The sequence below is a fragment of the Lutra lutra genome, chromosome 15 (assembly GCF_902655055.1).
Source record: "Lutra lutra chromosome 15, mLutLut1.2, whole genome shotgun sequence".
In the NCBI taxonomy this organism is placed as follows: Eukaryota; Metazoa; Chordata; class Mammalia; order Carnivora; family Mustelidae; genus Lutra; species Lutra lutra.
The window spans coordinates 65,886,156-65,912,662 of record NC_062292.1 but is presented as its reverse complement, the minus strand read 5'-3'; the positions used below and the strand labels follow the sequence as shown (position 1 = coordinate 65,912,662).

The following is a 26,507-nucleotide window of genomic DNA, read 5'->3' as shown; positions in this document are numbered from 1 at the left end:
AAACATGGAAGGTGTTGAACTTTTCAACATGTCCCCCTTTACATCTGGTGTTTTCTCACCTAGCCATCTTCCGGCTGTGGACAACCCGCTTCGGTGCTCTCGGGAGCTGATGACTTTGTGCTTCCCCACATTTGCATCCCGCATTCCCAGGAATGGCCAGGTAGGGCAGTTCCACCACTCAGAACTGCCTCCACCACTTCAGCCTCCTGAAGATTGCTCAGGCTGTTCTGAGATATCAGTGTTAGCAAAAACAGATTACGAGAAAGTCCTCAATGTCCACAGAAAAAAATACACATAGGTCTCCTCACTTGTTAAAAAGTTTCACAAACTACTCCTACACCCCCACCAACAACAGTGAAAGTCTTTCGGAGGTGGCTTCCAAATATTTTGTTCATGGGCTTTCTAGACGGGGCTGATTTTATGTCTCGATGGAGTTGTGAAGCTGTGCGCACTCATGTGTGATAGGACACAGGTGGGAGTGACCTAGGCAGGTAAATCTTTCCCCTCTAATCTTGAGCATTTGCCAAGCCATTTTTTTAAAAAGGTTTATTCATTTATTTATTTTTCAGAGAGAGAGAGAGAGAATGAGTGGGGGGAGGGGCAAGGGGTAAAGGGAGAGGGCCAGGCAGACTCCCACTGAGTGCGGAGCTGGATGTGGGACTCAATCCCAGGACTCTGGGATCATGACCTGAACTGAAGGCAGAGGCTTAACAAACTGAGTCACGCAGGTGCCCCAACTATCTATCTATCTGTGCCAGGCCACTTTTTATCCTCTCTGAAGAAGGGCATAGGAAACCATGACAAACTCAAACGGAAGCCCACAGTTTTGGTCCCCTTACTTTAGTCTGTTCTTCTTGATCTCATACTTAAAAGCATTATTGAAACAGCATTAAAATCAACATACATTTACAAAATCAAATGAAAGGCTTTTAACAATCTTGTCTTGCTACGAGGAAAGGGGCCTCCACCCCATAGCTCTGTGCAGAGCATCCTTGACCTCCTTGTTCCTCAGGCTGTACACAACAGGGTTCAACAGGGGAGTGATGACTGTGTAGGTCACAGAGATGAGTCTGTCCTGCCCCAGGGAACTCTGGGACTTGGGCTTGAGGTAGATGATGGAGGCGCAGCCATAGTGGACGATGACCACCGTGAGGTGGGAGGCACAGGTGGCGAAGGCCTTCTTCCGGCCCTCAGCTGAAGCGATCTTGAGGATGGCAGAGATGATGAGGACGTAGGAGATGAAGACCAGGCCCATGGGTAGAACCAGGACACAGACGCTGACAACAAAGTTGATGATCTCGTTGACAGTGGTGTCCATGCAGGCCAGCTTCAGCAGGGGCCTTACGTCACAGAAGAAGTGAGAAATGACAAAGGCGTCACAGAAGGGCAGACCAAACACAGATGTTACCTGGACAATGGCCATGCCCAGACCAATTCCCAGTGATCCGGATGCTAACTGGACACAGACCCCTTTACTCATGATGACCAAGTACCGTAGGGGGTTGCAGATGGCCACGTAGCGGTCGTAGCCCATGGCCGTGAGCAGGAAACAGTTGTTGATGCCGAAGGTGAGATAGAAGAAGAGTTGAGTGGCACAGTCTTGGACAGCAATGGGCTGTTGGAGGCTCAGGAGGCCAGAAAGCATACGGGGAATGATGGCCACAGTGTAGCAGGTCTCAGAGAGGGATAGCATGCTCAGGAAGAAGTACATGGGGGTGTGGAGGTGACGGTTCAGGCGAATAATAGTCATGATGACAACATTGCCAGAGAGAGTCAGCAGGTACAGAGTTAGAAAGACAACAAAGAACACAAGCCTGTGATGCCACCCAAAGCTGGAGAACCCTTCCAAGAGGAACTGGGTCACAGCAGTGGAGTTTGGCATTGACATTGAGAGAGGTCTAGGTCTGGGCAAAGGACAGGTATGATGAGCCAACCGCAAAAGAGAGTAGGCTAACCCAAGGCCTTCAGTAAAAAGTGTGTCCATCAGCTGAGCAATGCCCTGGACCTCAAGAGTCATCAGTATCTGCTGCTGTCATCACCTTTGCCCACTCTCTTCTTCGGCTCTACAGAAGTGTTACCCCAGGACCCTGAGACTGATGGCAGAGAGAGATCTGGGAGGAACAGTAGAGACAGAGTAAAGGAAAGATGAGTAGAAGTAATTACCCAGACACTGGTGAGGTGAGTCCAGGTCAAGGAAGAAGCTCAGCACTGTAGTTCCTCCTCAAACGCTCTTGAATTAGCTGGGAAGGATCTGGTGCAGAATAGTAAGTAAAGTAGAAGACAGAAGAGAGCTGAGGCAGACAGCCTTCTGACAGTTCAGAATGCATTGTCACCTCCCAGTGCTCCAGCCCCAGCCTGCAAGGATTTCTGCTCCCCCAGAACCCTACCTATGTCCTAGGCTTCACTTCCCTAAGCCCTGAACCTAAAAATCCCCAGTGATCAAGAAAGACTAGAAATGGGAGCATTTCAATAAAAAGTTCCTCCTGAAAACCCCACACCAAGTATCCTCCAGGGCCATGGACAATGGGTTGATAAGGCCCAGCAGGTATGCAGCTAAACTCCTTGAATTCGAGCAGAAAACAGAATGGAATGAATCCAAGGATGTCCCTTCAAGTAGGGAATGGGTTTTCCTAGTGTGAGAGCAAAGAGAAATTCACCTAATTGGAGAAGACCAGGTCTACTTTTTCCTTCAACTTTGCACATTACAAGTTGAGATAGGAATAGAAAGGAATTCTTCTCATGTGAGCTCAGAATTGGAGACTACAGTGGCAGGTTTAGCCTTGCCCTTTAAACCCGTATTTACTTCTGGTAGAACATATCATATTTAACCATCATCTCCAACCAGATAGCTGAGAATTATCCTTTTCCATCCAGAAAACATCCTGAAATTCTGTCATCTCTGTCCCCTCCTCCCTGTGCTTTCCACCAACACCTAACTTCTGAGCACACACAATCATTCTCTGCAGGGTCTGCAATGGTCTCTCAGTCAAGCTCTGTCATTGCAGTGACCTCGGTCCAAGTCCAAGCCTGCCTCCTGAATGTTGTCATAACATTCTTTAAAAGAAAGAAAGAAAGAAAGAAAGAAAGAAAGAAAGAAAGGAAGAAAGAAAGAAAGAAAGAAAGAAATCTGCTAATGGGATTCACCTGAAGAATATGAAAACGCAAACTCAAAAAGATTTACGCACCCTTATGTGTACTGCAGCATTATTTACAATGGCCCAATTATGCCAGCAGCCGCAGGGTCCATCAGTAGATGAACAAATAAAGATGAGGCATAGGCACACAATGGAACATTACTCATCCACAAAGGAGGATGGAAGCCTGCCATCTGCAAGAACGTGGATGGACCAGAGAGTCTAATGCTCAGTGAAGTAAGTCAGAGAAAGACAAATGCCATCCCATCTCACTTACACATGGGACTTAAGAAATGAATACAACAAAGAAAAAGAAAGAGAAAACCCCCAAACTGTTGTTTGTTCTCTTTATTATAGAGAACAAACTGATGGTTACCAGAGGGGAGGTGGCTCGGGAAGGGGTGAACGGGCGAAGATTAACTGTATAATTATGGTGATGAGCCCGGAGTAGTGTATGGGAGTGCTGAATCCTCTCTATCACACACCTGGAATTAATGCAATGCTGTATGTTAACTCCACTGGAATGAAGATAAAAATTTTAAAAATCTGATTATGGAGCTTGCCTGCATAAATTCCTTCAGTAGCCACCTGAAATTTGAAGGATGATATTTAAAATCATTTGTAAAATGAGTATAGTAATACCTCTTTGGAGTCACTGTGAGTATTGAAGGGGTTAGTGTATTTGAAGAGTCTGACACAACACTGGGTATGGGGAGGGGAGTTCAGCCCAGGCTCGAAGGATTTTTAAATAAGCCTTCGATCACATCCAGCCTTGATTTATAATTTTCATCATTTCCCTTCCAATTGCTTATATGGACGTTTTTATGTGCTTTAAAAATCTTTCTTGAAGGGCACTGGCCAGATCTGTGTATTGTTCTACATACTATCTCAGCAGAGGTATGGGTCTGGTAGAACAAGATTTTTAGTTTTGCTTTTAATCCAACTCTTAAAGATGCCCAACATTTTCTTAGATCACAGTAGCTCATCCAGTTGATACATCTAGGAAAAATCTGTAGTGACATCCAGATCGTGTACGCATGTTATAATGGATAGTTTGGAACCCATCGTTCAAAACCACCGTTTTCATTATACTTGTGCACTTACATTGGAATTCATCCAGGTTATTCTTGTAATTTAAATTCACTTTCTTGGCAAAAGATTTTACTCACGCCAATAGCCTAGAATATTTCTTTTTCTTTCCTCCTCCAGACCGTTAGTCAGCTCTAAATTAGCAGCACCTGAAACAACTCTATCCCAGCACTGTGTTATGTGGGTAGACTCAGCAGAACGACCAGTAAAGTCACACAGAGTGGGACGGGGGAAATGAGAAACACGGGCACGAGCAGGCTTACTCATCCAGGGTGCAAGAAATAGAGATGAAGGAGGAGAAAGACTAAAAGGGAGGGAGGGTACAGACGGACAGCAACCTCAAAATTCAGACCATATCTTCGGCATTGAGGTTATTACTGTTTCTTCCTTTCAAATAAATGATCAAAAAGAGTGAAACAAGGCCTGTCCCCGACCCAATCTTGGATGAATATACTACTCACATTTTTTTCTCCAGGGAAAACTTACTTATCTCATTGATCTCTGATTTTTTTTTCTACATCTACTGTGAATAATAAAATTTTGCTTCAAATCCAAACAAAACCTCTTCTTCCGGAGTTCACGGAGTTGAGTGCATCATGAACTGTGAGTGCCACGCTTGTATCAGGAACACAAAGAAACCAAGCAACAGTCCTTGCCCTCACGGAGCTTGGACGCAGTTGAAGGTCCCTCAAGTCTTACGTCCCTCCTCCCTCCATTAGCTCACATATACACACATCCAATGTGATAAACATCACAAGGCTCGGTATGAGAGATCCTGTTCCCCCTTCTGAAGACCATCGCTGGCCCGGACGACTCCGCTACAGTCAACATGCTCCATCCCGGCCCATAAGGAAGTGAAACTCACCAGCAGTCGTCTCCTCGCTCTTCTGAGAGTCACAGCCCTCCACGTGGGAAATCTGCCTGCAATCACAGATACTTTTTTTTTTAAACTAATAGTTATAAAGCATTTCCCAGTTTTGTCAATACCTTTCCTGCGATTATTTAAAATCCATCAGTTACCTGAGTTTAGATCACTGTAAAATATTGCTATCCTACTAAAAGCCTACACGTTTTCTTATCTGAGGGTTGCTGACATCTTACTAAGCCGAGCTGTGGTTTACAAGAACTCCTCCTTCACTGGCTAATCTTGAGATAATACCCAGATAGTGATACCGAAACGAAACTAGAAAGGAAGGAAACAGTGCATCACCCCATCTTCTAGCGCCTGAGCCTGCAAGTGAGGGGCAGAACACGCCCCATTAAAGTCCTCTAGACTCTCACAGCCTCCTTTGACACAAGCTCTCTGGGTCACAAAAGCAGTAACTCCAACTTGAGCTTTCTTAACAAGGTGCAGATTGCTTGTCCCGGACTCCTGGGTCTCCACCCCCCACAACAGCACCAAGTCCTCCCAAGTGACCCATAGCAGAGGGCACAATCCAAATAGCACAGTGTCTAGAGACCTCATTACTCAGGAAGCTCATTTCCTAATCCTGGGATTAATGTTTTGAGAGAGAGAGAGAGTTGGCTTGGCTCTTAGGAGAAATCTCTGGGGTGAAAAGGCTGATTTCAAAATGTATTAGTTCGGGCCATGGTCCTGCTAAGGTATGTGTCATACTTCTCTGGTGCCAAAGGAGAGAAGCTTTAGACCTTATGGAAATGACTCTTTACATATGGTGCAAGGGAAGTGGCAACCGTCAGGCAGGATGTAAGCGTGGACCCCTGCGGCCGGGTGCACAGAGGGCTGAGCCTTCAGCTAGCCCGCTTCAAGCCAGTTGAAAGTCCCCGGGTACCATCGCAATCCAGTCTCTGACTTCTGTTGTAAGAACTTGAAACTTTTAAAAAAAGGTTTTATTTAAATCCCAGCGAGTGAATGCACAGTGTTAACATGAGTTTCAGGTGCACAACACAGTGATTCAACACTTCCTACAACACCTGGTGCTCATCCTAAGTGCATGCCTTCCTCCCGTTTCACCACTCCGCCCACGACCATCAGTTTGTCTCTACGGTTAAGAATCTGTTTCTTGGTGAGCCTCTCTCTTTTTACCCCCTTTGCTTATTGGTTTTCTTTCTTAAATTCCACAGATCAGTGAAATCGTAAGGTGTTTCTCTTTCTCACTTTTATACCTTTTTTTTTTAAATTGAAGTATAGTTCACACGTGATGCTACACTAGCTTCAGGTGTGCTACGTAATGGTGTGCTATGCTGTGCTCACCACAAGGGCAGCCACCATCTGTCAGCACGCAACACCAGTACAAGATCACGGACTGTGTCCTCTATACTGTAGCTCTCCTCTCCGTGACTTACTCTACTCTTAACCACTCTGTCTCGTCTCTCCTCCGATCGCCTCACACCTCGCATCATTCTGAAGCCCCTGGCCAGGCCATCTTCCAGAGAACACATCCATCTAATTCCCCGTAGCCCAGACAAATGTAGCTTTGAGCTAGGTGAAAGTTGGCACTCAGCTGCCACATATTTTAAACTCTTTCGTCATATTCACTGCATCGATCCTACATTCCTATAACTCACCTTTGGAGACTCTCATTCACCTCCTCTCATGGGGTACTTACAGCTGTTACTAACCAAAGTAATTGCTAGCATTTCTGACACACATTTCTTATCCGCTAGGTACTAAACTCTGCAGTGTACATGTTAATTCACTGAAGACTAACGATGAATCTATGGGGTGGCATTACCATATGCATCTTCGGAAGAGAAAACAGGCACAGAGATGTTATGGAGCTTTCTCTAGGACACAGAGCTGACAAAGGAGAAACCACGACTTAAGCTGGAAATCCGGCTTCAGAAGAAATCCTAGCACAAGTCTGGACACAGAATTAGTTCTCCATAACCGTTGGTTGGATGGAATGTAACTGAAATTGTGCTCAGTGGTGGTACTGCCGGGGACATGGAGCCAGGGAGGCAGCATGGAGATGGTGGGAAAGCAGCAGACCAGTGTTTGTTTACCACGTCCAGTGGCCACATCTGCCACTAATCTGGTTGGCATTTGGATGGATATATCTCTGCTCTGGTCCTCCTCCTCCTGTGAGTGAGGATGTCACGAAGTGGCGATGGTGAGAACAGGTGAGGACCGGGATGCCGCTCCAGATGCTGCCTTCCCTCTGCGTCCTTCCCGCGGCTCCGAGTAATGCACGGGTACATGATGCCGTAGACGAGTACTGAGTATCAATCACTATCCGCGTTTCACAAATGAAGACTCTCAGGTTAAACAAGAGAAGTGCAGTGAGTGGGGCTTTCCAGGGTTCGCCCACCCCAGCTCCTCTTCACATGCACGGACAATCAAAAGGACGGAATTCTCACTCTTCCATCTCTGCAGTGGTGTTAGAATGACTCTAAGAGGTGGCGTAGCTTCCACGTCAGTGAATGATGGAGGAGCCAAGACTCCACGAAGAAAGCACATGAAGGAATGTTAGCCTAACACCCACGATTTGCAGCTTCTTCAAGGAACTGCCATTTCTTGTTTACGGGCTTTGATCAAAGCACTGAAACAAGATGAGCAGAGGCTCTGACTTCAGGGCTACCCTCTAGGTGAGAGGGTAGAGTGGAAATGAACCCTCACAAAGACTAAAACCAGCTTCAATCTCACTCAACCCCTACTTATCAATCACTCTCCCCGCTAGTCTAAGTATCTGCTAGGAAGTAAAACAGCAGATCGTACAATGCAGAGACTCAGCTTAGCTTTACAACTTTTTCTCATGGAGCACTAAGCCAACCACTACCTGCTGACCCAGGAACCCACCACTGGTTTTCTGATAGCCTACAAGTTGTTATGATGGTCTTAACATTTTTGTAATGATTTTAAAAAATTTAAAAAGGAAACTATTTTGTCACATGAAAATTGTATGAAATTCAAATTTCAGTCACCATAATCAAAGGTTTTTTTTTTCTTTTTTTTTAAACCATGGCCTCCCTCATCCACTTATGTACTACCTCTGGCTGCTTCTGGGCTACCATTCAATGGCAGCATTTAATAGATGCGACAAAGACATTTGGCCCACAAATCCTGAATTATTTACTATCTGGCCCCCTTCAGGAAAAGTTTGAGGACTTCTGGTGTAAAGTGTCCAGGATGCAATAAAAATGCACGAACCATACCAGGACAAAAGACCAAAGGGCTAAGAATCAAGAAGGGGGAAAAAAACCACTCAACAGAAATAGACTCATAAAAAAGTCACTGTGTTAAAGTTATAGATACAACTCTGAGATAAATATATTGTGGGAGATGTGTCCTAAGGCGACCCACCATCAGTCACATCCACGGATAATCCTCTGCTTGGGAGCATGGACAGAGCTGTGACTTGCCCCTCTGCAACAGAGTACAGCACAGGTGAAGGGATGTCACTCCCATGCTCACATTACATCCTATAAAAATCTGTCTTAGCAGACAGGAGCAAGAGACCCTCTCTTGCGGACTCTACAGAAGTAAGCTGCCAAGTTTTAGGAGGACTTCCTGGAGGTCATGTGGCACTGGAGGAAGACAGCAAACTCAGCAGACAGCCAGTCAGAAAACACAGCCTCCATCCGAGAACCACAAGGAATCAAACTGCCAACAACCACATGAGGTTGGAAAAGAATACCGAGGTCCAGAAGAGAATATGGCCCAGCTAACACTTTGATTTCCAGTTTGTGAGACACTGAGTAGAGGACCCAGTCAAACTATCACCAGAACACCTGACCTGTGGGAACCATGATATGATACACGTGGGTTGTTTTAAGCTATTTCATTCGTGCCTATTTGAGAAATAATGAGAAAATGAATGTAAGTATGTCACATGTAAAAAATCGTGATGTGTTGTGAAGCAATAAAAAACTAATTTTTATTGTGTTGAAGAAAATAGGTGACAGATTGTGGGACCACACACAGAACTGGAAAATATTTTTTTTAAATAAAGTGAAAATATCCGAAATTTAAAAATATAATAACTGAAATAAAGAAGCCCACTAGAAAAAAAGTAGAGATAAAGATCAGTGAATGAGAAGTCTGTCAGTAGAAGATACCCAAGCTGGAGCACAGAGAGGGGGAACGTGCAGTGTATATCAAAGAGGGAAAGAACCAAACAGAACCACAGGAAAGGTCCAGCATGGGTGTCACTGGAGTCTCAGGTGGACAGGAAAGATAGAACGTGTCAGAAGCAAGAGATGAAGAAACGGCCACAAGCTTTCCAAACCTGAGGAAAGCATCACATACAGATTCACCCTGAACTGCATGTAAGATAGCTACACACACCTCCCCACCCCAACAAAACGGGTGTAGACAGGTTGTGTAAGATGGCTGAAAGATAAAGATTAAAAGGAAAAGCCTTAGAAGGAGCTAGAAGGAAAAAAAATACATTATTTTCAAGGAGTAACAGTAAGACTATGAACTGGCTTCTTAACAGCAATAATGAGAAACAGAAGTCAATGGGATGCTATCTTCAAAGTGCTGAGAGGGAGTGGGTGCCGCCTGAGACGTCTGCACTCCAGGGAAACGCCGTCCATGGAGGAAAAACAAGCAAAACAAAAACAGCTTCAGAAATGGAAAAAAATGAGGGACTTCCTCATCAGCAGACTTCTGCTAAAGAAAGGCAGAGTTCTTCAGATAGAAGGAAAATCCAGCCCAGATGCAAACCAAATGAAAAACAACCAAAATAAATTTTAAAATAATAGAGAAGATAAGTGGGCAATTATCAGTTAATATGATGCTTCATATTATCCATAAAATTCATGTCTTATGGATATCTAAATATTGTAGAGTTAAACCATACAATAACATTAAAATGGGGGTAAATCAAATACAGGTTCCACAAAATCTTTGCTTGGTCCTTGAAATATAATCTCCAAAATAACCACTAATGTGATATATAAGTGACAAACAAAAGGAAAAGGAATAATAAAAACACTTGATTAACTTATTTCACTTAGCATAAACTCCTCCAGTCCTATCCATGGTGAAGAACATAATAAAAAATGAAAATAAATATAAATAAATAAAAAATAGAAACACTTGGCTATTCTAAAATAAGATAAAAAGATAGAAATGGGGGCGCCTGGGTGGCTCAGTGGGTTAAGCCGCTGCCTTCGGCTCAGGTCATGATCTCAGGGTCCTGGGATCGAGTCCCACATCGGGCTCTCTGCTCAGCAAGAAGCCTGCTTCCCTCTCTCTCTCTCTCTGCCTTCCTCTCCGTCTACTTGTGATCTCTCTCTGTCAAATAAATAAATAAAATCTTTAAAAAAAAAAAAAAGATAGAAATGTACATAAAAATAGGGAAAAGTAGAAAACAAATCCTGACATGGTATATTTAAACCCAAAGATATCAGTAGTTTCATGTATATAATGAAATGTAAATTTCATTACATGTAAAATTATGAGTTATAAATTTCACTGTATATAATAAAATGTAAATTTCATTAAATGTATAATAAAATCCAATTAGTAGACAAAATTGTCACACTGGACAGGAAAACAAAATTTTGTTTACAATAGACATACCTTAATTATCAGCATACAGAAAGATTAAATATAAAAGAATGGGGAAAATATCATGTAAACACTAATCGAAAGAAAGTTACTGTTTTATGTAAATATCAGGAAAGAAGATTTCACATTTTAAGAATCTGATGCTGATTTTGTGACCTGGTGGAGCTTGGAGAGGGTGCCACACGTATGCTAGAAGACTAGGCATTCTGCTCCTTCTATGCATAGTTTTCCATAAATGTCAGGTCAAGTTGGCTGACAGGGGCTGTTCAGGTTCTCTTCATCGTTACAGATTCTCTGTCCAGTTGTTCTATAAATTACTAAAATCGAATTGTTGAACTCCCCAACTGTATCTGCTGCACTATTTCTCCTTTCAAGTCTGTTCTTTTTGCTTCACAGATTTTGGGGCTCTGTTCTCAGGTGCATATATATTTATGATTTATATCTCCCTAACATACTGACTCTTTTATCAGAAACATATATATTTCTTTGTCTCTTGTAATATTCCTTGTCTAAAAGTCTATTCTGTCCGATACTAACACAGCCATTCCTGCTCTCCTATGGTTAGTTAGCATGGTGTTTCCACTTACACCTTTACTTTCAAAGTACGTGTCTCAGATTCTAAAGCTATGTCCCATGAACAGATGACCAGCTATATCTTGCTGTTCAAAATCCGACAATCTTTCCCTTTTGACCTAAGGATTCCATGCATTCACTTCTAATGTAGTTAAGGCTGTGAACGGATTAATGCTTTTCCTTGCACTCGTCGTTTCCCGATTTTCATGTCCTTTTCATTTTTCTGTTCCACTTTTACTGCCTTCTTTTCTGTTAAACAACTTTTTTATTGTACATATTGATTCTTCTGTTGATCTTAAAACTAGATTTTTTTTTCTTTTAAGGGTGGAAGTATGTTTATTTATTTGCTGGTGATATTAAATATGTAATATATCTAGCAACATGGACGGGACTGGAAGAGATTATGCTGAGTGAAATAAGTCAAGCAGAGAGAGTCAACTATCATATGGTTTCACTGTTTTGTGGAGCATAACAAATAGCATGGAGGACAAGGGGAGATGGAGAGGAGAAGGGAGTTGAGGGAAATTGGAAGGGGAGGTGAACCATGAGAGACTATGGACTTTGAAAACGATCTGAGAATTTTGAAGGGGTGGGGGGTGGGAGGTTGGGGGCACCAGGTGGTGGGTATTGTAGAGGGCACGGATTGCATGGAGCACTGGGTGTGGTGCAAAAATAATGAATACTGTTATGCTGAAAAAATAAAAAAACTAAAAATAAAAAAAATAAAGATTAAAAAAATATATATATGTAATATATCAAATTACATTGACAACTAACATTTGTTAAAACTAGATTTTTAAAAAATGTTTGTTCTATGCATATTTAAATTATCACAATGTAGTTCAGGTTAATACAGAGTTGATTTCAATGAAATACAGCAATATGGAAATATGGCTCCATTTCCCCCTCTCTTACTCCTTTGCACTATTATTGTCATATAACATCTTTATTTTTTATAAATCCAATTTATAAATCCATACAGTATTATAACAATATAACTGTTTTTAAATAATGGTATTTTAAAAAAGAAATTACTACAGGAAGAAAATAAAAAAGCAGATGTAAAACCTACATATACACACTCCTCTATGATGACTTATTATGTTACAGAAGTAGCGTTTCTGGTTTTCTTCTCTCTTTCCTATGGAAACAAGTTCTTGTCAACTGTCATGTCCTTTCACTCTAAAGAACTTCTAGTATTTCTTGGATAGTAGGTCTGCTAACAGCAAATTCTCTCAGTCTTTGTCTATCTAGATACACTTTAATTTTCCCCTCATTTTTTAAGAATGCTGTTGCTAGATAGATTTTTCTGTTGTTGTTAAAGTTTTTCTTTTGGCAATTCGAATGCCGTGGCACTACCCTCTGGTCTCAGTTGTGTTTCCTGTTAGATGTCACCTATCAATCAGAGTTTCTTCTCTGTACATGGTGAGTCACTTTTCCTTGGTTATAGAGATTTTTTTTTTTTTTTTTTTTTTTTTTGGCTTTCTGCAGTTTGATGTCTTACATACGGCTCTCTCTGCATTTACCCAACTCGGGATTTGTTGAGTTTCTTGAAGTTGTTAATGTTTTTCATCAAGTTTGGGAAGTTTTCAACCATTATTTATTTAAATACTTTTTCTGCCTCATTTTCGGGGAATCCCATTACACCTTTGTTGTAGTGTTTACTTTGTCCTATGGGTCTGTGAGAGTACTTTGTTTTCAATCTTTTGTTGTTGTTCTTCAGACTGGATGATTTTAATTTTTTAGTTTTTTATTTTTTTAACATTTTTTGTTCAAGTAGTCTCCACACCCAGTGTGGGGCTCTAGTACCCTGAAATCAAGACCTGAGCTGAAACCAAAAGTCAGATGCTTAACCGACTGAACCACCCAGGCGCCCCAAGACTAGATGGTTTCTATTATTGATTTTCGGGCTCCCTGGTTCTTTCTTCTGCCATCTCACTTCTACTGTTCTTAGCATTTCAGTTATAGTTTTCAACTCTAGAACTTGCATTCCCTTCTTTTCTATGGCCTCTATTTGAGGTTCCCTATTTGTGTGATCGCTGCCATTCTCTATATATAATTTTTTGAACACAGTTTCCTTTGACTCTTATAAAATCTGCTCATCATGACTCTGCTGTAATGGGCCCATTCAGAACTTACTTCTATTGACTACTTTTTCCGCTGAATTTGGGTCACATTTTTCTGTTTCTTTACACAACTTGTGATATTTGGTTGGTAACTGAGTATATCATAGCAACTCTGAAAAATTTATATTTTTAAGTGTCAATCCTTGTTCTTTTCCATTGTCAGTTATTCTTTTCAACTCGAGTGCAGAGACTGCTGTGTATGGATGCTGATGTCTGCTCCGTTTCTCGATTACATTTATCTTTGCAGCATGGCTTCCCAGGGGTTTCCCTGTGAATACATAGCTTAGTGTTATCCAATGATTTGCTCACAGATTGTATGTAAACACCTAGAACCACACTGTTTACCCTCTGCTGATTAACCTGTGGGCAGGATGCTGGATGCATTCAGATTTCCATCCAGTTCTCAGGTCTCCCTTGGGCATCCATCGTTCCTCTGAAGCTAGAGATGTAGAACTTATTCAGCCTTTCTGTAACTCTCTTATTTCCAGGATCTCTCAGTTAAATTTATGCTTATTTGTTCCTTGCTCAGAACCAAGACCACAATATCAGAGTAGGAGAGCTGTGGGTTTTTCTCCCCAGGTGAGTCTGCATTAAGCCATAAAAGCTACAGGTTTTGCCCAACCTCCAGTGCACATTATAGACTGAGCTTTCTGACCCCCACGCCGCTGGGTTTTCCTGCCAACCCCAAGCAGATAAGACTATAGTTCCTACCACTGTGCTGAAAGAGAGGTGGCAGGGGTGGGGTGGGGGACAGTGGTGGGAACAACCCAAAGCAAAAATAGCACATACTCTTGCATTTTTACCTAAAGCTCAAGCAATGTTTGGAACATTAATGTTTCTTAATGTGTTATCTGCCTTTGGTTAATTTCCAGTGCTCTTAAATCATTGCTTATATGATTCCGTTTTCTTTCTTTTTTTTTTTTTTCAGAACAGAGTTGTTGGCCTAACTTGCCAACAGTGCTACAAGTTCTGTCTGCCTCACATTCTCTCACTGCCTCCTGACCCGTAACTAGTGGTAGATTCCAGATTCATAACATTGAGAACCAGAAAAATCTGTGCAGGGATTTACTCTACATCTGTTAGAGGAGAAAGAGACATAATGTTCAGACAGTCAGCATGTATTGATGTGTGCCCTTAACTAGAGATTTTGTACACAACGTATCTTCCCAAGAAGACGGAGGTAGCTCTCACAGTTCTCTCAGTTCCTGAACTAAAATATGGACTTGAGAGCAAAAACCTAATAGTGTCTGTTTCCGGCAGCCTGTGGAAGAAGTCATGAGATATTACTAGTGGAAGTTTCCCTGATTTCAACAGGGAGAATGGGGCCCGATGAGTCAAAGGTCAAGTGGTATCACAAATCTATCAGACGTAAAGACTATGTATGGGTATGGAAAGAGGTAACGTAGTAACAGGAACTGCTTGCTTACAGAGCTCCTTGGTGTATCTAACTGATTATGGTGTTCCGAAGCCTGAAACGGAAGGGAAACTATGTAACAGTAATCTACATGATATAGATCTATATAATAGTAACAATATGATAGCCATATAACATTTATAATATAAATTGTATCTATACTAGTAACAATACATTTTAGAATCTGTATAATAGTATCAATACATTTTAAAATTAGCTAGGGCTGGCAAACAGAGCCCTGACCTGAATTCGGTGAACGGGCTCCAGTCTGGGAATTGGGTGAGAGACGGTGATTCTCCATTATAAGGAATTAAATCAGGATTCTATCAGGCCCCGAGAGGAGGATCACGGCACAATATCCTTGGAACCATACATTCTTTCTCTAGGTAGACATTGTTCTGAGAAATACCTCCTGAATCACTCTGAGTCCTGGAAAAGGCAGGTTACTTGACCACATACCCTCAGATGCCTGTTATGAGCTGGTCTTACTTGTCCCAGCGAGCGGGTGGTCCCGGGACCTGGTCCCAGGTCCCGCCATGTTTGCACGGGACAACCGTGGCTGCCTCCTCACGTGGTTCCAGACTTGCTCTTCTCCAGTTCATTTTCTACTTCTCCACCAGACACTTTGAAATCCACATCTGAGTGTGCTATTCACTTCCTTAAAAGCTCTGCTGGCTCCACATCATCCTACAAGTTTTAAGTGCTACAAGACCCCCCTGCTCACATTCTCTAGCGCCTTCTGAATTCATCTCTCCCTCAAGCTCTCTGGCACAATTTGGCTTTGTTTCAGTTCTTAGAGTGAATTACTATCAATAAGCTATCTAGTCCCTCATTCATGTTTTTTTTCTGTATTAAATTATCTTCCCTAACTTCACCTGGTTGACCCTCATTCATCTAGAGACTCCAGCTCAAAATCATTGCTCAGAGAATTGCTCATTTAGACTACCAAAACTTGACCCCTTTGTTAGACACTCCCATGAAACCCTGTTTATTTTTGTTTTGTAATAATTTACTGGTAAGATTATATGTTTGAAACCCGCCTGGTGTGGACCTTGTACACTACACAAGGATGCCTAATCAAGGTGGAGAGTGAAATAATGGCAGCCCACCGTCCAATTGACAAGTCACACACCCTTGGTATAGAGCTCCCTCTGTCCATATGAAGGGATGCTCTTTTCCTAGCCGCAAAAATGCATTGTCTCCTCAACCAAGAGGTGCACACACCGGCTGCACCTGCCCAGAAGAGGCTCCTTTTACTAATCTTCAGAAAGACACCCAATGGATTAGCGAGTGATAGATCTACAGGCTTCCCTCCTTGATGAGCTCCATGAAAGCAAATACCATGACTGTTCTTGGCATACTTGTACTGCCAATACTTAGCATAGTGCCTGCAACATAAGTAGATTTGCATTAATTTTTGTTACTTCAATAAATTAAGGCAGGATCCTCAGACATAGAATAGGCATGTATTTTATTTTGCATGTTTCCTTAGATTTTTGACAAACCTATTTGTTTCTACAACGCAAACACTTCTTGTGAACCAGTAAACAAAGGTAGAGTTTTGTTATATTAATTGCCCAAGATCCTAATCAGGCCCCTGGGACTGAGCCTCAAGCTCTTTCTCTGCTGCCCCTTGTGCCCTGGAATGGTCCTCAAGGGGAAGTCCCCAGAGTCCTGCATCCGACGGATTTGTAATCAGTCTGTGAACAGGGTTTTAAGAGGCTTGGAGGATGTGCTAAAGCCAGACGAATCAATGCTCCAGGCCTTGAGTGGGTCACCACACCTGAGCTTCCTTTAGACCCTCAGGAAATGCTGCATTCCTAGACCTGGGGTTCAATATCTCCCTCACAGGCCTCGTGAAGATTCCCATTCTGAGTTCTTTTTTTTTTTAAAGTCCAGATGTATCTGCAAGTAAAAGAATTTCTCTCATGTCCTTTGCCAGCTTTGCAAGAAGTAAGTGGTTGTTAGTACAAAAAAAAAAAAAAAAAAAAAAAAAAAAAAAAAAAACAAGAGAGAAGAATTGATTTTAAATTTTTCAAGCTTCTTCCTTTTCCTGTTCTGGCTTTCTGACGATTTTCTTGAACATTAGGGTGTCACACTTTCCCTGTGTCTCGCCTGTTGGCTGATTGAGCCCTGGTGCCTATAACGTGCCATTGAGTATTCTCATGTCCATAAGCAAATGATGGGGGAATCCATTCAAAGTCATAGAGGGAGGAGAGAAAATAAGACAGCCTTGCTAATCCCAGAGTTGTCATCTACCACTGATGTCCCTTGTGTCTTCAGTGAATGAGGCTGAGGGTCAAGCAGTTTCATACAGCTGTTGCCTCCTTCCCTATAACCTGACCCTCATGTCTGGACGTCCATTCAGCAGGGTCTGGATTCCAAGCAAGGGTATGGATTTGGAGGCACACTTGTGTTTCACACCTGGTCTTCTCTATCTCTACACATGCAAGTCTGATGAGAGTTGTTTGCCCTCCAGAGCCTCACATTCTCCATATATAAATCCAGAGTATTTTATTACCTTGTAGGGTAATTACTAAGCTTTCAACTATGGAGCCTGTCTTAATAGGCTGGCATGTATTTTGGGGCACCTGGATGGCTCATTTGGTTAATTCAGACTCTTGATTTTGGCTTGGGTCATGACCTCAGGGTCATGAGATCGAAACCCACATGGAGATCCGCACTGGGCATTCAGTCTGCTTGAGGTTCTATCTCCCTTCCTCTGCCCCTCCACCACCCCCCCTTCTCTTTTTCTCTCTCTTGCATGTGCATGGTCTCTTCCTAAAGAAAAAATAGACTGGTATATATTTTAAACAAATGCTAGTTTCTACATTATCATTTCTAATGACCTGAGACAATTTTCTATCCATCTCTTAATCTATATGCCGCTTTGACTCCCTTTACTTAATGCTTAATCCTAGGTCAGGCTCTTTGCCCTACTCTCATTTAGCAATGTAACACAGGGACCTCCAGATCACTACTTTCAGAAAAACAGACATAGCAGAATCTGTGTGTGTGTGTATGAAAGAGAAAGAGAGAGAGAGAGAGAGAGAGAGACAGACATGAGGATGTGAATTGTGAATTGGGCTGGAGCTGGAGACTCTAGGGAAAGAGAAGATGCACTTGCAGTAGAAAAAAAAAAGAAAGGGAACGCCATTTCCTCTGGAGCCTTGCCCTCCCCTCCAGACACTGGTCGGTAAGTTAGGAACTAAAAGGAAACTGGGTAATACTTATCGAGTCCATGTTCTTTTACAGAGGCATCAAAAACTCAGAACAAGATACAGTGATTTCTTCTGTTTCTTAATGTCTTCCTAAAGAAGGCTCACCCACTTCTTTGTGTCAGTTACACTATCAGTAGCTCAGCAGGGGCAGAAAGGCTCTCCTCCAGGATTAAGGTCTCTTAAGACCAAAGGATGCAGTACTGGGCAAGCAGAGTTGCCCCCACCCCTTTGCCGTAAACTAAATGTGTTATCCGGCTTCCTTTATCCTTTTTGGGACTAAGTTCCCCCACATTTCTATCACATTGTAGAAAAGGAAACTGAAGAAAAAAGGAAACTGTAAAATGTAAAAGAAAAACTCCCATAAATTTCTATAATCTTTTATGAAAAGGGCTATCCTCCAAAAGTTTGATTGAGGATTGGAGAACTAGCCCAAGGTGAATGGTCTCCGCAGATGATGATGGTTGGCCAGCAGTCAGTTCTTCCAACCACGTTTTCCAATATTGTTCTTTCATGTCTTTTTTTTTTTCTGGGTGTCTCTCACCTTCTGCCACTTGCTGAGCCTGCAGACTCTACCCCTTCCTGTCCGCATGGATGCCGCATTTCTGTCTTTTCCTTGAGTGATTCACAAGCTCCCTGTGTCTGAATTGGGAGGGTCCATTTCCTCCACCTCTCACTCCCTCCAGCTTGGAAATCCTTGAGTACTTGGTTCTGTCTCCACCTGTCCATGTCCGTACTGCTGGGTGAATCTGGCACAGGTGTGGGCTTTTCCTTCAGCTCAGAAGCACCTCCAGAGTTTTCCTTCACTTATCAGTTCCGTTGACACAGTGATCAAAGGCTTGACATATGCCAAAAATCGAGCTAAGATCTGGGGATACAGAAGTGACTAAGTATGATCTGTCATCCAAAAAGGTACTATCTAGTTGAAAAGCCAGATAATAAATCATTTCAATTGAATGTGACAAGTGTTATCATGTAAGAATGAGAGATGCTGAGAGAACCAAGGTGGGAGGGATGCCTCAATGGAAAAATGGTGAGGAGAACAACCCCAAGGGACACTTAAAAGAAACTGAAGCTACCCTCCAACCCACTGCATAAGTAATATATATTTACTGTGGACACTTTGGAAAATCCAGGAGACAGCAAAAATCCACCCATAATTTTACCATGCAGGATCATGTACTACTAACATTTCGATGATTTCCCTTCAGCTTTTTCCTATGCACATTTTCATGTAATTAGGTAATTTTGTATATCTCACATCCTGTTTTGTAATTTATTTTCCATTGAATTACATAATTTTCATATGCATCAATTAAAAGCTACACAAAAAAGTTTTAAAATATTGTGCTAGTTTCTGTTTACAAATGTCCCATATATTCATTTATATATTCTTTTTTAAAAAATATTTTTATTTGTTTATTTGAGAGAGAGAGAGAGAGAGAGAGAGAGAGAGAGCATGAGAGGAGGGAGAGGCAGAGGAAGGATCAGACTCCCCGCTGAGCAGGGAGCCGGATATGGGACTCGATTCCAGGACCCTGAGATCATGACCTGAGCTGAAGGCAGAGGCTTAACCCACTGAGCCACCCAGGCGCCCCCATTTGTAAATTCATAGTCTTTTTTTGTATACAGACATGTTCATAAATACACAGATATAGATTTTTACTTCCTTTACCATATTGGGTTCATACCATCCTTACCGTTTTGTGGTATCTCTCCCATTTAACAGTAGCATGAACGCTCTTCTTGATGTATAATGTTAATGTTTTTTGTAACATAGGGTGTGCATTAAATAGTTTAAAAAATAAATGTGCATTTTAAGAAAAATAACAAAACAAACACCTAGCTACCTTCTGCCCAGGCTAAGAAACAGAAGATCACTATAAATCTAGAGCCTCATAGATGTTCCTTTCAAATGCTTCAAATCCTCACCAAATAGTCATGATCATCAATTTTAGGTTAAAGCACTTGCACATTTATAAAGAAACAGATTATCCCTAAATATTACTAGCCCTGCCTTCTTTTGAACATTAAGTAAATGGAAGACAGACACACATACACACACACACACACACACACACACACACACACACACACACACCTGTTGTTGGCTTCTATTGTGCAATGTTCCGATTCTGAGGATCAAGAAAGCTGAAGTGTGAAAATGTAAGCCATGCCCTCAGCCATCTTTAGCAGGAGTCTATAGACCTTTCCTGTAAAGGACCTGGGAGTAAACGTGTTAGTCTTGCAGGTCCTACACACAGTCTCTGCTGGACTTCTCCGCTTCACTGTCGCAGGGTGATCGCAATCCACACAACACATTCATAAGTGGGTGTGACCGTGTCCCAATAAAGCTTTATTTACAAAGCAGACTGCTGGTCCATGGGGTGTCGTTTGCCCACCCATGCTCTATAATTAATTCACTCGATGCTCTGTAATATATTGTGGGTTTATTCAATTTATCCTTTCTGCTTTTGAAGAACATTTGGTTCATTTCAGCGCTTTCCCCCCCATTATAAACAAAGCTGTTTTAACTTTGTATGTCTCTGTAGCTGTTCCGGATTAAATTCTGACGGTGGAATCACTGGCTCCCACATCCCATTCATTTTCAACTCGGACAGGTAATAGCGAACTGTTTTCCAAAATGATCCTATCAATTCACTCTCTTCAGGAGCTTCCCCTGCTCTTTATCTGTAATAGCTTTGAATTCCTGAAGTCTGATGGGTGTGAAATTGTGGTCTGTGGTCTTATTTTCCCGCGGCTACTAATGATGTTAAAAGTCTATTCACATGCCCTCTGTGCTTCCCCTAATATGAAATTTTTATACACTTTTAAAATCATTATATTAAGCTGATCTTTTTTTTCTCTCTTTATGGTTAAAGCTCTAGATACCCTAGACACTAGTGTTTTACCTGGTTTTGTTGTAAATATCTTGACTTGTTCCCTTCTTTGGAATTTGTTTTAAAAAATGGAAGTTAATGTTTATGTACCAGAATATATCATTATTTTATATTCTGTATCTTTTGCTACCCCAAGCTTATCTTCTAAACATTTCATGAAGTGTTTTGTTTCTTCTTAGGTTTTTAATACAATTGAAATTAATGTTTTTATGGCACAATCTGATTTCATTTTTTCCCATACAGATAACCAACAATTTCATCCTTAATTGATGACTTGGTGCTTCCCACCAGCCTCCAGTGCCAGCTCTGGTGTGAAGAGTTCCCATATTTCAGACTGTGTTTGCTCCCATTGGTGAGACTCCATCCCTGTGCCAACACCACACCTTCTTAATGACCACCGCCTAATAGTAAGTAACGATGTTTGAAGGGTAAATCTTCTCTTCCTATGTTTGTGTTCTCAGATCTGTGTACTTTTCTCAGATCTCTGTACTTTCATATAAATTTTAGTATCAGTTACCAATCTAGCAACCAACCAGCCAAAAACAATCCATTCGAGATTCTGATTGAACTGCAGAGAATTCATAAATCATAGATAGGAATTCATAGATTTTTGATTAATTGGAATCTTCACCATCTCAGATCTTTCAACTCATAAGCAGGGTCTGTTACTCCCTTACTTCATTCAGTCTTTGGTGTCTTTCACTAAGGTTTTGTGATTTTCTTCATAAACATCTGTATTCCCAGGTACTTTATACTTTTAAGCTATTATAAATGACAGTCCTTTTAAATTTAATTTGCAATCAGTTTGTTGAAGCGTAGAAATTTGATAGATTTTTATACCTAAATTTTGTACCAGAAAGCCTGCTAACTTTCTTAATAATGTTAATAATTTATCAGCAGTTTCTTTTGGATTTTCTGTGTACACAATCGCATCATCTGCAGAGAATTCCTTCCTTCTCAATCCTTATATTTTTAATTTCTTTCTCTTGGCTTATTGGATTGGCCAGAGTGTTCAGTGCAATGTTGAAGAGAAGTGGATGAAGCAGTCACCCTTATCTTGTTCCTAATATTGAAGAGAACCCTTCAGTATCTCACCACTAAGTATATATTGACTGCAGAACTGTACACATGCTTTATCAGCTTAAAGAAAATCTTTGATCCTTAGTTTTTTCAGGATTCTTATAAGTAGACACTGAATTTTAAAAATGCTTTTTTGGGGGACAGCTATTGAAATAATCATGTCGCTTTTTCTCTTTGAACAGTTTATTGGAGGAAATGTACAATTGAATTGTTTAAATCTTAAACAAATTTCACATCCTGAAAAAAAACCCAACTTGTTCATGGACCCATTTTACACATTGTTGGATGTGTTTGATGATATTTCATCAAGGATTTTACCTCTAGATCTACGAGATTGGCCAGTTTAATTTGTTGTCAAGATAATTCCAGCTTCATAAAATGAGGGGAGAGGATTTCCTCTTTATTACTTAAAATAGTAATTTGTCTTACATTGAAATCGACTTATCCTTGAATGTTTCATAGAATGTAGCGGTAAATTTCTCTTGGCCGAGAGATTTATCTGTAGATTTTTCACTACTGTCTTTATATCTTAATTTTTTTTTTAGGTTTTCTTCTTCTTGATTCAATATTGATAATTTTTTCTAGAAATATATCCATTTCATTGAAGTTTAAAAACCTGTGGAGGAGGAGTTGTACATAATGTTACTTCTCATCTTTCTGAGTCTGAAGCTTCTGTCCCTTTATTAATTCATAATCGAGTTTATGTCTTCACTTATTTTTCTTGGTCAGATTTTCATGAGTTTACCTAAAGTTTATAAACTTGAACCTTTATGGATTTTCTGTATTTTATCATTCACATCTGTTTCATCGTTGCTGTTTTTTTATAACTTCTTGGAATGGATTCTCATTAATTTTTAGTTTTAAAAAAACAAACAAGCCATTTTCAGTGATAAACTTCCTTTCAATAATGTTCTGAATGCAAGGTACGTGTTGTGGTACGTGATTCTCCTGTCACCGCTCTGTTCCAAAGATTTCTAATTTCATTATAAGTTCCTCTTTGAACCATAGGTTAGATTTTCAAACATTTCCAATTTTTCAAGTTTTTTTGGTGATAGTTTCTAACTTAATCACACTGTGGTCTGAGAATGTGGGTAATATTTTAGGAAAATCTAGTTTTAAGAAATTTTTGAGACCAACTTCATGGGCCACACGTTGGGTCAGTTGTCCTTGAAAAGAAAGCCTTACCTCAAACTTCCAAATAACATTGCTCAGATTTTCGCTGTCATGTATACATCAGTTCTGGGACAGAGTCTGCCATGTCCCTGGAAAAGACAGTTGATTTGAGAAGATCTGAACCGGGTCTTTGCGATACTGAAACTTTGCTCTTGACGGTGTGCTCACAAAGGGATGGGTGGTCTCTCTTATGAAGGGATGGTGTTGACCTTCTCTTTACCTGATTTGAGATCCTCAATGAAGACGGCCAACCACACAGAGGTGAGAGAATTTGTTTTCCAAGGTTTCTCCAACTTCCATGAACATCAGCTCACACTCTTCGTTGTGTTTCTGATTGTGTACATCCTAACTCTGGCTGGCAATGTCATCATTGTGACTGTGATCCGTATTGACCACCACCTCCACACCCCCATGTACTTCTTTCTAAGTGTTCTTTCCACGTCGGAGACTTTCTATTCCCTGGTCATTATCCCACGCATGCTTTCTGGCCTTGTAGGTCTGAACCAATCCATCTCCCTGGTGGGCTGTGGGGCTCAGCTCTTTTTCTTCCTTGGTTTTGCTGTCACCAACTGCTTCTTGCTAGCAGTAATGGGGTTTGATCGCTACGTGGCCATCTGCAACCCTCTTCGTTACTCAGTCGTCATGAACTGGAGGGTCTGTACCATCCTGGCATCCTCGGTCTGTGCCTCAGGGTTCTTGCTCTCTCTGATTCAGGCCGTGGCCATTTTCAGACTGTCTTTTTGCAACTCACTAATTGAGCATTTCTTCTGTGATGTTCCACCTGTGTTGGACCTAGCCTGTGCCGCTCCAATCCTTAACGAAATCCTGACCTTAATTATCACCCTGTTGGCCCTCACAGCCCCTTCCACCTTCATCTTCATCACCTACATCCTCATCATCGCCACCATCCTCAAGATTGCCTCAGCTGAGGGCAGGAAGAAGGCCTTCGCCACCTGTGCCTCCCATCTCACAGTGGTCATTGTCCACTATGGCTGTGCCTCCATTGCCCACTTCAAGCCCAGGTCTGAAGACAACAGGGATCAGGATCTGTTAATCTCAGTGACCTACACGGTCATAACACCTTTACTGAACCCTGTGGTGTACAGTCTGAGAAACAAAGAAGTCCAGGATGCTCTGAGGAGGTTGATGGGTAGGAAATCCCTTCCCTAAGATGAAATCTCCATCCTATCCATAGGCATGCATGTTTTCCAGATGGAAGCTTACAGGTAAAGCTATAGAGTCAGGGTTTCCAGTGACTGGTGAAATCTCCAACTCACAGCCAGGGCCAAAGCAGAAGTGACTTGAAGCTGAGGGCCAGCTTCTAATAACTGATTCTCACTGCCTCAACCTCTTTGTTAACATAGTAAAAACATAAATTACCCTGCAGACTTGTAAACAGACACCTACTGGCTCTATTCCAGGAGATAATTACAGGGTCAGAGTGTGATCGAGTGCTCATCTCAAGCTTAAATTTAAAGTGACCGGTCCACTTTGCTGAAGTACAAACCACATTAAAGTCATACGTGACTGAATCTTCTTTTAACGTAAGTTGGATGTTTGAACAAGTGGTTACTAGAAACAATATTGTGCCAAAACCTAATCACACTGGTTATAATAAGGTAAGCAGAGCAAAAATGAGATATCTTTTAGGAAATGGGTTTGGGATGAGCTAAGAACTTTCTAGAGAGAAGATTTTCTAGGAACCCTTTGTGAGTTTCCTGTTCATGCAAGTTTCACATGTGGGGTATCAAGTGGAAATGGAAGTGGGGTGGAGGAGAAAGGAATGACAGAGGACTCCGAGCCACACGTGACAGCCATGCAGCTCTGGCCACATGAACAGAGCACACAGACCTGGTCTGATCCTTTGCTTCTTCAAGCTGAACATGAGCCACACGACGGAGTCCTAGTGGGGCTGAAAGCAGTGGCTCTCCCTGGACAGGATGACCAGTGGGCTCAGAAGAGGAGCAGACAAATGGCTTGGGGAACAGATTGCCGAAAAGAAACCTGTGAAATTGACTACAAAAAAAAGAAAAATTAGAGGCAGATCCAAATGGGAGCTTCCAGTGAGAGGAGAGCAGGAGAAAGCAGAAGGACAAGGGGACATGCTGGTGAGGCAAGAATTCAGATTGGCTCCTTTGGATGGTCTCTTCTCCTGCCCTTCCTAAGTGAAGTCACAAAGGCAAGGAAAGAGAATTCAGTGAAAATATGAAAAAGCACCAAAAAAATTCCTTTCTGATGAATTAGAAGAAATTCCTTTCTAATGAATGAATGACAAAAAGCTAAAAAAGTCAACAGTAGAGGATTTTTGACATGAAAACTTTCATAAGGTTAAAGCAACTGAGTTAGAAATAGAATAATAAAAGACTGTTTCCTGTTCCTTGCCTCAAAAATATAAGAATGAATCAGGGTGAACTTTGGACTCAGTTTGTGAGACAAAATAGGTGTTGAATAACATAATGATTATTAGCAGTTGTGCTGGCTGAGCAAATCAAAGTTCCTGTACTGCACTGTTTGTAAAAAGATAGACAATCAGTGTGTGAGTGCATGGCATTCTTACTGCGGAACACTTCTGAAATGCAGAAATATCAAAATGTGTAAAGTGATTATGCATTTTATAGGCTAAGTATGCAGATACATAAAAACCAAACTTTTAGAAGGTTCTGCAGTTTAATTCATGTTGTCATTCTGAGCTCCCAACCTGATGGACAGCAGAAGTTACCTGGTCCTTTCCATGCAAACTTGGGCAATTCAGTGAAAAAGTCATTTGATGAGAAATCATCATTAAATTCAAGGTCCCGCTCCTCCCCCATATTCACCATTCTACTTGGGGTGAATCAATTAAGTTCTCATCAAGTCTTATAAGGAAGCCTGGGGGCCTCAGTGGGTTAAGCACCTGCCTTCGGCTCAGATCATGATCCCAGAGTCCTGGGGATCAAGTCCCACATCGGGCTCCTTCCTCAGTGGGGAGCCTGCTTCTCCCTCTGCTGCTGCTTCCCCTGCTCTCTCTGTGCTCTCTCGCTCACTCTCTCTGACAAATAGATGAATAAAATCATTAAAAAAAAGTCTTCTAGTCTTATTGGCATAGAGGAAAAGGAACCTCCCTGGTCTACATTAGGTTCCAACTGCCCCATGATGGATTCTATGGAGAAATATGACACCCAGAGGCCATCTTGTGTGGCATCTATCAGAAGGACACTGGTGGCGTAATGTTCTTTAACCAATGTGGTCCTGGGACCTCATCTTCCTTACGACTTTCCTAGGGCCACTGGCCCGCCCTCAGCCACTTCTTGAAGACATCTAGACATTTAGTTGTGTCCCTGATGGT

General features: G+C 41.6%; 2 protein-coding genes across 2 annotated transcripts in view; one reads left to right on the top strand and one right to left on the bottom strand.

Moving 5' to 3' along the window:
* Nucleotides 1-655: 655 nt before the first annotated feature.
* Nucleotides 656-26,507, bottom strand: part of LOC125086296 (olfactory receptor 10J3-like) — a 152,008-nt gene continuing 126,156 nt past the window's right edge. Inside the window, 1 exon segment of the mRNA XM_047705520.1 lies at nucleotides 656-1,898. Within this exon segment, the coding sequence (XP_047561476.1) occupies nucleotides 947-1,898 (952 nt within the window). The 3' untranslated portion in view covers nucleotides 656-946.
* LOC125086299 (olfactory receptor 10J1-like) lies at nucleotides 23,420-24,352 on the top strand. The gene has a single exon (XM_047705523.1). The coding sequence runs from the start codon at nucleotides 23,420-23,422 to the stop codon at nucleotides 24,350-24,352; it is 933 nt and encodes a 310-aa protein (XP_047561479.1).

What these genes read in the sequence shown, in the direction of transcription:
- LOC125086299 (XM_047705523.1), top strand. Translation starts at nt 23,420, where the DNA reads ATGAAGACGGCCAACCACACAGAGGTGAGAGAATTTGTTTTCCAAGGT.